The sequence below is a fragment of the Grampus griseus genome (assembly GCF_964374135.1).
Source record: "Grampus griseus genome assembly, chromosome: 4".
NCBI lineage: Eukaryota > Metazoa > Chordata > Mammalia > Artiodactyla > Delphinidae > Grampus > Grampus griseus.
Genome location: NC_138997.1, coordinates 16,342,369 through 16,356,520, shown reverse-complemented (window position 1 = coordinate 16,356,520; position 14,152 = coordinate 16,342,369). Strand labels below are relative to the sequence as shown.

The 14,152-nt window shown below is 36.0% G+C and overlaps 1 protein-coding gene across 1 annotated transcript in view; it reads right to left on the bottom strand.

Moving 5' to 3' along the window:
• Nucleotides 1-14,152, bottom strand: part of RAP1GDS1 (Rap1 GTPase-GDP dissociation stimulator 1) — a 154,339-nt gene that overhangs the window by 16,585 nt on the left and 123,602 nt on the right. Inside the window, exons 8-12 of the mRNA XM_082653768.1 lie at nt 7,247-7,390; nt 6,334-6,465; nt 5,003-5,137; nt 3,512-3,637; nt 2,600-2,739 (exon numbers count right to left, since the gene is read on the bottom strand). Coding sequence (XP_082509894.1) covers nt 2,600-2,739; nt 3,512-3,637; nt 5,003-5,137; nt 6,334-6,465; nt 7,247-7,390 — 677 coding nt within the window. The remainder of the gene's footprint in view (nt 1-2,599; nt 2,740-3,511; nt 3,638-5,002; nt 5,138-6,333; nt 6,466-7,246; nt 7,391-14,152) is intronic.

Sequence of the window (14,152 nt, the reverse complement as noted above, 5' to 3'; positions counted from 1 at the left end):
GCATAAGCACAAGGATACACCATATATGGCTGAAAGGCCTAAGCCAGCATGAAACCCCATGAATCAGTGCAAACTTTTGGAGGACTGGACTCTAAGGTAGAATTCAGGGTGACTTTAAAAGGAGTAGAATATTCAAAGTTTAAGAATAACGTAAGGACAGAGCTGTGATTCACAACAGCTGGTTAAGGATATACAGGAATGTAACAAATTTGTACCTAGTGTTTAATTATTTTAAAAACCTACTCCAGAGCAGCAATTTTCCAAAGTATGTCCAGTGGAATGTTAATAGATGCCTCTTGCAAAAAAGACCCACAGTTAAATAGCTAAAGTTAAGGAAGTTTCCTTAGAGCTTCTACAGAATTCTAAAGGCAAGTAAAGGGAATGCACTATTATCCTAACTACTCTGACCATGAAACCCTTTTTCTTGGAACATTTCTTGGGGTTATTATTCGATAGAACATATTTTGAGAAATGCTGTTCAAACAGAATCATCTGTTCCTTGAATGTTTGTTAAATTTAAAAATAATTTAAATTAATAATTCTAATCCAGAGCTCAAATAACACACCTTGTATCTAATCATTAACGTCTATGAATCAAGGTTCCTATTGCCTCTTAGTAGCAGTATAATCTCAATTGTAGGAAACATATGTAAAGGAAAAAGTACCCTATCTGGTACTGAATTATAAAAAAGTTATAATGTAACTATAAAGTTGCAATCCCATATCATTTCAAATTGTTTTTTATTACACACACACACACACACACACACACACACACACACACACACACACACACACACACACACACACACACACCTAGAAAGGTACCATCCCATATTTCTCATAAGTCTTTTCAAAGAACCTACATGGTGATGGATGCTTAATGGGTATTTTATTTGAAAACTTTTGGGGGGAGGGAGTATGGTATTAGATAAGGGAAAGGGAATCTGTGATAATGAAACCCACAGAAAAGCCTCAAAACTCTCAGATCTCAATATTACAGCATCTGAAGAGCTTTGGTTCCAAGATTGGGTTATTTAAGATGATGGAACGTTATCTTCCTGTGCACACATTTTTGTGTCCACTAATGGTTTGGTTATACAGTTCTGTTAGTTGTTAGTGAACTTAAGGTATATTATGGATTAATCAAGTCTTCATTGGCCTAACCACCACAAGTAACAGGAATTTACCTGCGAGTTCCAAATTCAGATGCCCAAACATGGCTCTGTTTGTTGCAATCTAGTTAACAGAATTATGGTTTGCCTAAATGAAACCACTGGTAAGAATTCTCCTAGAATGGAGCAAAGAATTAGGTAAAGACTCTGAAAAGGATAGAAGAGTGATTTGGCAGTAAGCAAGTTAGGGAATGTCAGTTCTTCTCATGGTCTCTTATTCTGATGAATGGCATGATTACCCCACCCGGTGCTAAGCCCCAAACTTGGAATTCTCTCTAAAACCTCCTTCTCCTTGGACCCCACTTTTGAATTCTGTCAATTCTGCCACTCATATCTTTCTCAAATCCTTCTTTTCCATCCTCACTGCTTCTATTAGGTTGAACCATATGATACTTGTTTCTTTGTGTCAAAACCAGCAACTTCAAATTGCTTAGCCCAAAACCTTAATTCAGGCCTTTATCATCTCGCACGTATATTTTTGAAAAACTATGTTTTCCTTGCCCTTAGTAAGCCCTAGAGTCGTCTTTCTAATGAAAACCAAATAATAGCACCCTGGCGCTTAAAATCCTTTGGGAGCTTCCTAATTCTCTATAGGATAAATTCATACGCCTTAAGCTGGCACATAATTCATTTTGATCCCCTCTTCTCTTCCTCTCTGGTCACTGTCTTTACACACTCTGCTCCAGCAATACTGCTTTACTTGCAGTTTTCCTCTCGGACTATGTTGTTGTAGACCTCTGTGCTGCTGACACACTGTGGTCTTTGCTTGGAGGTCTTTCTATGCTTTCTCTTCCCACTCTCCTCCTGAGAGATTCCCAGTTAACATCTAAAACACGACCCCTTCTGTGATGCCCAGACAGTTGGTCTCTCTGTCTTCTAAGTTATATCTGAATTGGAGTCTGTGGCTTTAATGCTGTTTTTATATCTGCCCTCCCACTGGACCGTTAATTCTCGAAAGTCATACTATATTTTATAATATTTACACTGTAAGTACCAAAATGTTGACTGTGAAATGAACAAATGGGCCTGACAGAGCAGTTATGATGAAGAGGTAAAAGGACTACCACAGGAGTTCATTTTGCTATGCTTTCTTCATACTTTCCATCTTGTCAACAATATACTTGGTCCTGTACTGGTGTCAGTGAAAATGGATGGGATTTTAGGCTGCTATAGGTGAGACAGGTAGTAGGAAGGTCCAAGTTAACAGCTGCTTTTGCCGCAGGGAAAGATGCCAAGAGGTAGCATCTGACGGGGAGGAACATTCCTGTGGCCAACCAGCTGGAACAGTTACTATGGTGAAGTCAATTATTTATACGAAGGAGATTTACACAAGTCAAGGAATACCTTTACTTTCAAGCTTTTTCTCTTGCCATCTTCTTTTAATCTGTTTCCTAAATAAATGAACGGTTTCCTCCGGGACTTACTTTTGATTTACTGTGTCGTATGAGGGCAGAGAGCAGTCTGTTTGACTCCCCCATCACACCAGCGTGATCTTTGGCTTCACACCATTCCACCAAACGCTCCACTAATTTAACATTCTTTCCCAGTTGTTCAGCAGCTTCTGCTATAGGAAAGAAGGCAAACCACAAAGGAATGAATCACTGATAGGCAATCAACTGAAGTAACTGGTAAAGATGTAAGAGTGTGAAGGAAAATTACAGGTCTGAAAACAGAACACAACGATTTTATTAAAGCAAGAACTGCAAATATTCCGTATCTGATGGACTACTGAGATTTTCTATTCAGTTGTGGACTGTGTTATACAAAAACAAAATAAACAACTTTATACTCTTTTGGCTCAGCCTGGCAGTGTGTTAGTACTTTGGAAAACTGTACCGAAGAATTTTTAGCAGTACTCTGAGGAATCAGTATAGAGAAGGTTTAGAATTTAGAAGTAAGTAAATAAATGTAACTCATCCCAAGGATTGGTTTTCATTATTGTTTCTGTAAACAGAAAAATGATCTCCCTGTTTGCAAAACAAATTTAAAAAAATTTTGACTGTCACTGTATTGCAACTTGATAATTTTACAAGGTAAGAAAGGGTATAAAAAATGCCAAAACATAAAAACCCCTCAAGAACCACTAATAAATTAACCTAAAATCAGATTATATGTACTAATAAAGAGAAATGCAATATAATTTCCATTGAAAGTCAATTATAACAAGCATGGAAATTAATGAATGGGGGTTCCAAAACCAATCTCTTTTTGCCTTTTATTTGCTACTTATCTTTATGATTACATAATTCTGAAAGCTAAAAACAGGTCCTTTTTCCACTAGAGGCACATTAAGACTATTATACCAAAAATGCACCTTGAGAAAGCATTTCTCTTACCTTGTGCATCTATTAACATTCTTAATGTTCCCAGGAGTTTGAACTGAACTGGGGGCATTTCAGATTTAAGAAATTTCAAAACTGCCTCTGTGACGCCAGCTGATAACATCTTTGCTTTATTTATAACTAGAGAGAGAGAAAAAAAAAACACTGATTAAAATGATAGCATTTTTGATGATAATCATTCAATTCAATATACATTTTTTGAGTGTCTTATTATCTTAAGGCCCCATGTTATATTTGTCTACTTAAAAACAACATTGTTACTTTTCTGTTAATTTTAAGAATGGAACTGGGAATGGGAGGGCTAGGGGATAAGTATCCTATTTGTCTACAGGAGCACAACATACAAAATCACACTTACTTGCTTTCAAAATCTAATCATAAACTAATAATTTGTAAAGGAAATCTGATAATGTTGCCTTCTTATTTATGAAAAGCACAATTCCTCAACTTTGATAAATGTTTCTTTTTACCTCTGTCCTGGACCCAACTGTTAATATAGATATTATAGACATTAATGAACAGTATTAATCTGCTACATGAGCCAAATTGATTTTATATAGATTGCATTTTCATATAGTTATACTATTTTACCTAATCAGAAATTTACCTTTAGAAAGTAGAATAAAAGGATAGTTTCAACTATATCCTGTATTAGTTCCCGTGGTAATGTGATTTCAAAAGGCTTGTAATCCAAAAAGGCACATTAAGGCTATTTAAAAAAATTGTGTCTGCTCGTAGGGAAAAAGAATTCTTAAAAGTCATTCTTTAAGGGAGTCTGTTAATTGATACCATTATCTTACCTCAGCTGAAGATGCTTAAAAAATCTTAACTATACAATATGATGAAAATCTAGGAGTTCACAAAAAGTAATAGAATATTTGAATAATCTGAAAAAGGAAGATTATGCTTGTATAGTCTCAGAAAACTTCTTTAACATATGATCTCCACTTATTAGTAAGAAAAATGTAAGCAAGCTGAAGACTATTTTTCTTTTCTTGGTCAGGGCAGGTCCACAAATCACATAAACATCTTCCCCAAACGACAGATCTTTATCTCTTACACAGTTGGCTCCCATTCTTTTTGTTTTTAATTAATTTTTATTGGAGTATAGTTGATTTACAATGTTGTGTTAGTTTCTGCTTACAGAAAAGTGAATCAGTTGTACGTATACATATATCTACTCTCTTTTAGATTCTTTTCCCATATAGGTCAGTACAGAATATTGAGTAGAGTTCCCTGTGCTGTACAGTAGGCACTATTGCTTTCTGAGCTATTGACCTTGGCTTTGATGTTGTTTCAGAGCAGTTTCTATGACTGAAACCACGAATTTCATTTAAATAACAGATTAAAATATTGGACTGCACTGAGAACGAGATAAAAGCATTTGAGCTAATAAAGAGGCTACTGATACAACTGTCTCAAAGCACCCCATCTCATAGATGACTTTTAGAATAAATCTCATTGGCTCCCATTCTTAAGTCTTACCTGGAATGGCTAGGTTTCTGAGGGCACTTAGTGCCGCGTGCTGCACGGTTACGTTTCCATCTTCTACATGTCTGTCCAGTAAATCCATAAGTTTTTCTACAATTCCATTGTCTACCATATGGATACAATTTCCATCTAAATAACAACAAAAAACATTTTTTTCCCTCTTTACAAATATCTATAAATATTTTGTAAAACTGATGCCTGCCCATTATCTACATTAGGGAAAATGGAGCTATAGGAAAATAAAATGAATTCCATCTCCTTCTTACATCAGATTTACAGATTTTTTGTTTGTTTACTGACTGAGAATCCGATTATAAGATTCTTAAAATAGATAAAATTTTAAAAACTGGCCAAAATTTTAAAAAACTGGCCAAAAAAGTCTCTAGCTGAGTTCCTGATAATATATCAGAAGATGAGTAAGTAGAAACCACATGCTTAAAATGTCCTCCAGTAGTTTCCATTTATAGTGAAGTATGCCAGTGTTCTGCGAACGTTACAGTGACAGTACTCTACATTTTGTCATCATGGCTGATATTTAAATTATTTTTTAAAGACAGAATTTCTGAAACATTTATAAAGCAGAGAGAATATTATAACGAACTACTATTTACCCCCCGTTTAGCTTCAATAATTATCAATATTTTGCCAGTCTTAATTTCATCATTAAGGAGTTAATGATGGTCCCCAGAAGGAAGGAAGGAAAAATGGAATAAGTCATCTATTATAACATGCTATAACAACAGTTAATACTCAAATAAAATCAAATTAAAAACAAAAATAACTCGTATTTCCTAGACACAGTATAAGTTTCTAGAGGGAATAGCAGAAGTGTCAGACTTCAGAAATATACATGGAGGTCTGGTGCCTCTGAAATTTTATTTAAGTAAATATTCTATCTTAAACCAGAGGATTACCCATGCTTAGATTTTATAGGTGTAACACTATAAATGAGGCACAATAATGAATACTCAGATTATTAAATCCAAAATAAAATCACCAGGCAAAAAAGTATATCCTCCCACATCAGATGTTTATTAGAATGGGACTCAAGTTTATTCATCTCTGAAGTACACAGTACTCAAAAGAAAGACTTCATAATCACTGTCATGACCTTTAAACTATTAGAACTTAGTTGAATTGCATAAAATATGTAATTTGTTGGGAAAGTCAATATTAGTATTTCAGATTTCTGAAAAATTAAGGTAGTATTACACACAGATACTGCACACGCTTCTGAACTGTTTTAGGTTTCGTATACGTTATGGCAAAGCAAAATTTAAAAATACAGAAGGTCTGATTTAATAAGGATGAACTCATATGCTTACCATTTCTGGCAAAATTTGCAATTGCCAATGCTCCAGCAAGCTGTAGCTGGTGGTTATTTGATGGAATCCAAGACAGTACCCTTTGAAACACATTACCTTTTCCTCCTTCAAATAATTTCTGCATGGATTCATCTAGAGGTAAATGCAACAGGTAAGAGGAAAATACTTAGAAGTAACATATCCCTATTCTTAACTGAATACCCAATTGGGAAATCACATAGATACTTTACAATCTATAATTCACAAAGGGAAAAGTAATGACTCTATTTCTTAAATAAATTTATAAATTTATTTTTGGCTGCGTTGGGTCTTCGTTGCTGTGCGCGGGCTTTCTCTAGTTGTGGTGAGTGGGGACTACTCTTCGTTGTGGTGCACGGGCTTCTCATTGTGGTGCCTTCTTGTTGCAGAGCATGGGCTCTAGGCGCACGGGCTTCAGTTGTGGCACGTGGGCTCAGCAGTTGTGGCTCACAGGCTGCAAAGCGCAGGATCAGTAGTTGTGGCTCATGGGCTTAGTTGCTCCGTGGCATGTGGGATCTTCCCGGACCAGGGCTCGAACCCGTGTCCCCTGCATTGGCAGGCGGATTCTTAACCAGTGCACCACCAGGGAAGTCCCAGTAATGACTCTTTTTCTAATAACCTTTTAGCAGAGACTGGACAAAAGGGCTTAGAATTTTTCTAGTCTAAGTCCCAAGTAGCCATCTCGCTTTTAGTCCTTTGGTGCCACAGCTGTCTCTTCTATATGACAGCTCTTTAAATACTGGAAGATGTATTTAAGGTTTCAAAATCAACAAATCAACAGGATTAAATGTGACAGGAAAATGAGAAAATGCCTAATATAGTATTTATAAAAGAGACGATAAATTTTTAAATATCTGACAGTCATGTTCTTTTGTTGGCATAAATTACAACTCACCTCCAAGAAGTAATAAAACCATTAGATCTGAAGCGGTTTTGAGCTCAGCAATATCCTCCTCTTTGTCACTATCCACTTTCTGCTGAACAATCTCTAGTAGACATTCTACCAGGCCTGCTTCAACCAGCTGTAGCTTAATAGCATCTAAAGAATAATGTGAACAAAATAACCAAAATTTGAGATGAAATAGCAATTCTGGTATAAGCAATTTAATGTAAAGAATTATAAAAAAACCAAAAAAGTGTATGATTTAGATAACACACCTCTGAAGATCTGAGTTTCAAATGGGAGTATCTGACACTGCAGCTTAAATACACAAAAGCTTTATTTCATTTCTATTTGGTATGTCACTTTTCACAATGTCTGGCAGCAACTAAACAAATTGATTCTCAGCACTGAAGGTAAGTAATATCATTCTACTGTTATTCTAGATACTATGCTCACATTTAAAAGGCAATACTATAAAATACTGCACACTGTTTAAAATAAAACACACATAACTGTTAAAGTTAAAACACATTCACTAATGGAGTTTGAATACAAAGATACTAAAAAGAGGTATTAGTAAATTTCAAAGTATATCCCAAGTATTTACATTTGGATTCATATTTGTACAGATGTTATTTTTCTAGGGCAGTTAATTAATTTGTAACTTTCTGAACTTGAAAGTCATGTTTTTAAAAAGCGTTTCAGGTTTTCATTAATTTGAAGCTTTCTTGGGTGATGGGTACATGGTGGTTCATTATACTACAATCTCTCTACATCTGAATAGGTTGTTTTTTTTTGTTTGTTTGTTTGTTTTTGCGGCACGCGGGCCTCTCACTGCTGCGGCCTCTCCCGCCGCGAAGCACAGGCTCCGGACGCGCAGGCCCAGCGGCCATGGCCCACGGGCCCAGCCGCCCCGCGGCATGCGGGATCCTCCCAGACCGGGGCACGAACCCGCGTCCCCCGCCTCGGCAGGCAGCCTCTCAACCACTGCGCCACCAGGGAAGCCCAGGTTGTTTTTTTTTAAAAAAAATAAATTTATTTATTTATTTATTTTTGGCTGCGTTGGGTCTTCCTTGCTGTGTGCAGGCGTTCTCTAGTTGTGGTGAGCGGGAGCCACTCTTCGTTGTGGTGCACGGGCTTCTCATTGTGGTAGCTTCTCTTGCTGCGGAGCACGGGTTCTAGGCACGTGGGCTTCAGTAGTTGTGGCACGTGGGCTCAGCAGTTGTGGGTCGTGGGCTCTAGAGCGCAGGCTCAGTAGCTGTGGTGCACGGGATTAGTTGCTCCACAGCATGTGGGATCTTCCCGGACCAGGGCTCGAACCCGTGTCCCCTGCATTGGCAGGCGGATCCTTAACCACTGCACCACCAGGGAAGCCCCTGAATAGGTTTTTAAATTTTCATAATAAAAGCTGAAAGAAACAAATAACTTTCAAGTTTTCTAATGGATAACTCACAAACTAAGGAATTTTAGAGACAGAATTTACATACCAATTATATTTTTTAAAATTATCTTCATAGCAAACTCTGTGAGCCTATCAAATCGATATTGTTTGCACCACTAATATCTTAAATATTCTTTCATTATAGAACTTACTTCGTTGAAGATTTTATATTTGCATCCATATCTGTCTCCCCCAATATACCTCATTCATCTTTGTGTTTTAACCTAAATTGGCCTACTTAAATATTTTGGGTATATTTGATACTGCTTAAGATAAATGCTGATCAACTGACCTCAGAAATATATTTGTTACACATAAATTTAATTTAAATTTTATTTTCTAGTTGGATTTTATTTTAGTCTTCAGTTTCCCTAAGCTGTATATGCACATATCTACAGCAATGGCAGTTCAAGTTTTTTATTTGGAAGAAACTTTTTTATTTGGAAAGACTGTTTTCATACTTAAGACTTGTTCTTTCAGACAATTTTAATGTGTAAAAGTTTGGCTTTTTTCTATCACTAGGATCGCTGATATTCTTTAGCATATTATTTCAGAATACACAGAATATTCAACCTGTAATATTTTTTTAAAAGGTATACTTGCACTGTGCCATGCTGAAAGTAGGGAGTTTCCTTGGTTACAGAATGACAGAAGTAGAAATGTGTGGCGACTAGAATTGAAAGCCACAATGAAAAAGCCTTAAAAATACAAAAAACCTTGAATTATACAAATCCCAGTTTAAATGTTGGAATCACTCTCCTTTGCATACAAGGAAAACCAAGGATGATATGCTAAGGCTAGTCCAGAAACAAGTTTTCAAAAGTATCATTCAATCCACAACACAGTTATAAAACACAAGTGAAAATAGTGGAGGACAAAACAAATAAGAGAGAAAAACACTGTTATTTTGAAATATTGCAAGGAAGGGTACAGGTCATTCTCTGGCATAAAACTGACTGAAGGTCACAATGAAAATTTCCTATTTGGCCAAACCACCAAATGAGAGGAAAAATAAATTTCTTCCTAAAGAATAAGATCTAAGGCGTTCAGAAGATTTAAAATGTGTCAGGATTAAAGTTTACAGATCTTTCCTCTCAACAGTTTAACTGTAATCACATATATATGTGGGAGTCTTAAATTGCCTTATTAAAAAGGATTAATGAGGCATTCTGCCAAAGCAGACAGCCCAGCACACATTGATCAATACCATTCTGCCCAAGGACATCTATCTTTATCACCACCGTTTGCATATATACGTACATATATGTACATACATGTATCATATATATGTACAAGTATATGTGTATAAATGTGTATTTGAAAATCTTTTCTAAGTGGTGAAAAAAAGCCCACAAATGCCGCAGAGTGCATAAAATATACGTTACTCTTAATCAATTATTATTACTAAGTAAATAACTGTGTAACTATCACCTAGATCAAGAAATTCATTGCCAACAACCCTGGAAGCCCCTCTGTGCTTTACTTTTTTCTATCACTTATCCCTCCCTTTCAAATCACCATGCTTTTTAAGGTAATCACATCCATACTTTTATAGTTTCACCAAATAATCATTCCTAAAAACTATAGTTAATTTTAGCTTTTTTGTAACTTCATATAAATGGAATCGTAAAATATGTATTTTTCAGTGTTGGCTTTTTCCTTTTAATATGTTTATTATAAGATTATCTACACTATTGGTTATAGCTGTCTTCATTCTTTCAAAACTGTGTATTTTTCCATAATATGGATATACCATAATTTATTTATTCTACTGTTAATGGATATGAGTTGTTTCCATTTATTCATTATTATAAATAATGCTGTTATGAACATTCTTGTAATGGCTCCTGGTGCACATGTACCCATTTCTGGGTATACACCTAACAGCGGAATTGTTGGCTCACAGGGAAGGCATATCTCCAACTCAGTAGATACTGTTCTCCAAATTGTACCAATTTACACTCCCATCAGCACTTAATGAGTTTCCACTGTTCCACACCTTCATCGACACTTGGTATTATCACTTTCCGGTGAGTATACAGTGGTATTTTATTGTGGTTTTATTTTGCAGTTCCTGATTTTTAATGAGTTGAGCATATTTTCATGTGTTTATTAGCCACTTGGATTTTATCTTTTGCCTTCTTAAATCGTTTGCACATTTTCCCACTGGGTTTTGTACATTTTTCTTAATGATTTGAGGGAGTTTTTCTATATATTGTACACATCAGCCCTCTGTTGGTTACATGTGTTGTAAATAAATTCTCATCTACTGTCATGCTTTTCACTCTTAATGGTGTCCTTTGAGGAATAAAAGTTTTTCCTTTTAAAATAACAAAATTTATAAATTTTTCCTTTATAGTTACAGCTTTTTGTGACTTAAGAAAACTTTCTGTACTCCAAGGCTGTGATGATATTCTCCTATTTTAAGATAAACTTTCTTGTTTCAACTTTTACATTCAGGTCAATAATCTATCTGAAATGAAATTTAAAAAATAGTATTGGTACTTCCCTGGTGCTGCAGTGGTTAAGAATCCGCATGCCAATGCAGGGGACACAGGCTCAACCCCTGGTCCGGGAGGATCCCACGTGCTGCTGAGCAACTAAGCCCATGCGCCACAACTACTGAGCCTGCGCTCTAGAGCCCACGAGCCACAACTGAGCCTGCGCACCTACAGTCCATGATCCACAACAAGAGAAGCCACCACAATGAGAAGCCCGCACAGCACGATGAAGAGTAGCCCCCACTCGTTACAACTAGAGAAAACCCATGCGCAGCAACGAAGACCCAACGCAGCCAAAAATAAATAAAAATTTTAAAAAATTTAAAGAATAAAAATAGTATTAAGTGGGATTGTATGAGTGTCTCCAACAGTTTTTTTTTTTCCATTCCCAGCACTGTTTATTAAAAAGATTGTCCTTTCAATATAGTTTTGCAGTGACACCTTTTTTTCTTAGTAAAATAAACATCTACTAATGCATCCATTTGTTTCTGGGCTATCCTGTTCCACTGGTCTTCTTGTCCATCTTTGAACCAATACCACATTGTCTTTTAAATACTACAGTTTTATCAGAATGAAGTTTTATTATTGTTATGCAATAAAATCAGTTCTGCTACCTTAGTCTTTTTCACAGTATCTTGGCTACTCTTGGTCTTTGGGATTTTGATGAGAACTGCCATAAGTCTTCAAATCAATATGGTGAGATATAAGATCATTACAAAATCAAGGTTTCCAATCTGTGGAAGTGATATAGCTTTGCACTTATTTAGATTTTAATTTCTCTTGATGACTTTCTACAGTTTCCTTGCACATTTTTTATTTATTTATTTTTTTCAAATTTCATTTGATGGTATTTCCAAGATGACATTAAAAAGTAACAATTCTAACCATTTATTGCTTAAACTGGAAAAGTTTTTTTAAAAAGAATAACACCAAAATGGGCTTCCCTGGTGGCACAGTGGTTGAGAGTCTGCCTACCAATGCAGGGGACACAGGTTCGTGCCCCGGTCCGGGAAGATCCCACATGCCATGGAGCGGATAGGCCCGTGAGCCATGGCCGCTAGGTCTGCGCGTCCGGAGCCTGTGCTCCGCAACGGGAGAGGCCACATCAGTGAGAGGCCCACGTACCGCAAAAAAAAAAAGAATAACACCAAAACTGTATCTGTTAAAAGACTGTCATTGTCTCATACAGTCCCACACTCTTCTTGAAATTGCAACACAACCTCTAGATTTCCCAAAAAGAGAAATCCAAAATGTGGTATCTTCATAAAGAAATGGCACACAGATCTATGTGTTTTACCCAATGGCTTCAATAATTTCTTTGTCTGGGTCAGTATTGGTTTCTGCAGAATTGGAATGCTGTCTGGGATAATGACTATGGGTCATCTCTCCATTTGTAAGTTCAATCAAATGAAACACTTGCTTTCGAACAACTAGCAAAGAAGAAATGAACAATGAAATCCAGTATTTGCTGGATATGAGGGTTGTTGACAACTAAGAATAAATAGAATAAATAATTAAAGTGAAGTAGGCTTATATAACAGAATGTTATGCATAACTCTTAAAACATATTGTTGAGCAACAAAAGTTAAGAATACAAGGAAACTTATAGAAAAATGTCACTTGTGTAAATTATAAACAGATACATTCATGAAACTATATCAATACAATTTCACATAAGCATACACAAACACATCTATTACATGCATTAAAGTCAAATCCTCTGGTAAATGGTGTGCCTGAGGAAGACAGTGGTAGGGAAGGGCTAAGGAAGAAGGCTACAAGGAGAGAGACCTTGTTTAGATTACACATCTTTTATTAGTCCATTCTTAAGTATTCCTTTTTTTTTTTTTCGCCACGCCGCACTGCTTGCAGGATCTTAGTTCCGTGACTAAGGGTCAAACCCAGGTCCCTGGCAGTGGAAGCAAGGAGTTCTAACCACTGGACCACCAGGGAATTCCCTTAAATATTTCATTTTTTATACTATAGTAAACAGTGTATTTTTAAAAATATATTTTCTGTTTTTGCTGGTATGTAAAAATACAATGCTTTGGTTTTTAGATGTTTTTCTTTGTCTTGCCTGGCAACCCAACCAAATTCTAATTTTAAAAATTAATCTATATATATATATATATATATTTTTTTTTTTTTGCGGTACGTGGGCCTCTCACTGTTGCGGCCTCTCCCGTTGCGGAGCACAGGCTCCGGACGCGCAAGCTCAGTGGCCATGGCTCACGGGCCCAGCCCCTCCGCAGCATGTGGGATCTTCCCGGACTGGGGCACGAACCTGTGTCCCCTGCATCGGCAGGTGGACTCTCAACCACTGCACCACCAGTATATTTTTGATATACATAATCATATCTATGAATAATGATAGTTTTATTTCTTTCTTTCCTATATCTTTTCTTTCTTTTTTACTCTACAGCACTGGATAGTTCCTACAATACAATAAGAAATAAAAATGGGGATGACCTTTCCTATTCCCAATCTTAAAAGGAAATGCTTTTTGTTATACCACTCAGTATGATGCTTTCTATAGGCTTCTGGTTATATATTCTTTTCATTCTCTTCTAGTGATGGTTTGCAAAGAGTTTTTAAAAATCATGGAAGGATGGTTAATCTTCTAAAATGCTTTTTCTGAATGACAAGATCATATGATTTTTTCCCCTTTATTAAGTTTTAATGTGATGAATTATATTGATTGCATTTGGAATACTAAACTACTTTATATTTCTAGAATAAATCCAATTTGGTATGATGATGAATTTTTAAATATATTATTGGATTTTGTTTGCTAAAGTTTATGGGAATTTTGGATCTATGCTCATGGTGAGACTGGCCTTTAAATTTTATTCTTGTATTGTCTTTGTTGGTATTTTATTAGCTTCACAAAATATATTGGTGAGTATATCTGCTTTTCCTATTCTGGAAAAAAATTAAGATAAGATTACTCAGCTTTTCTATTCTGTATCACCCATA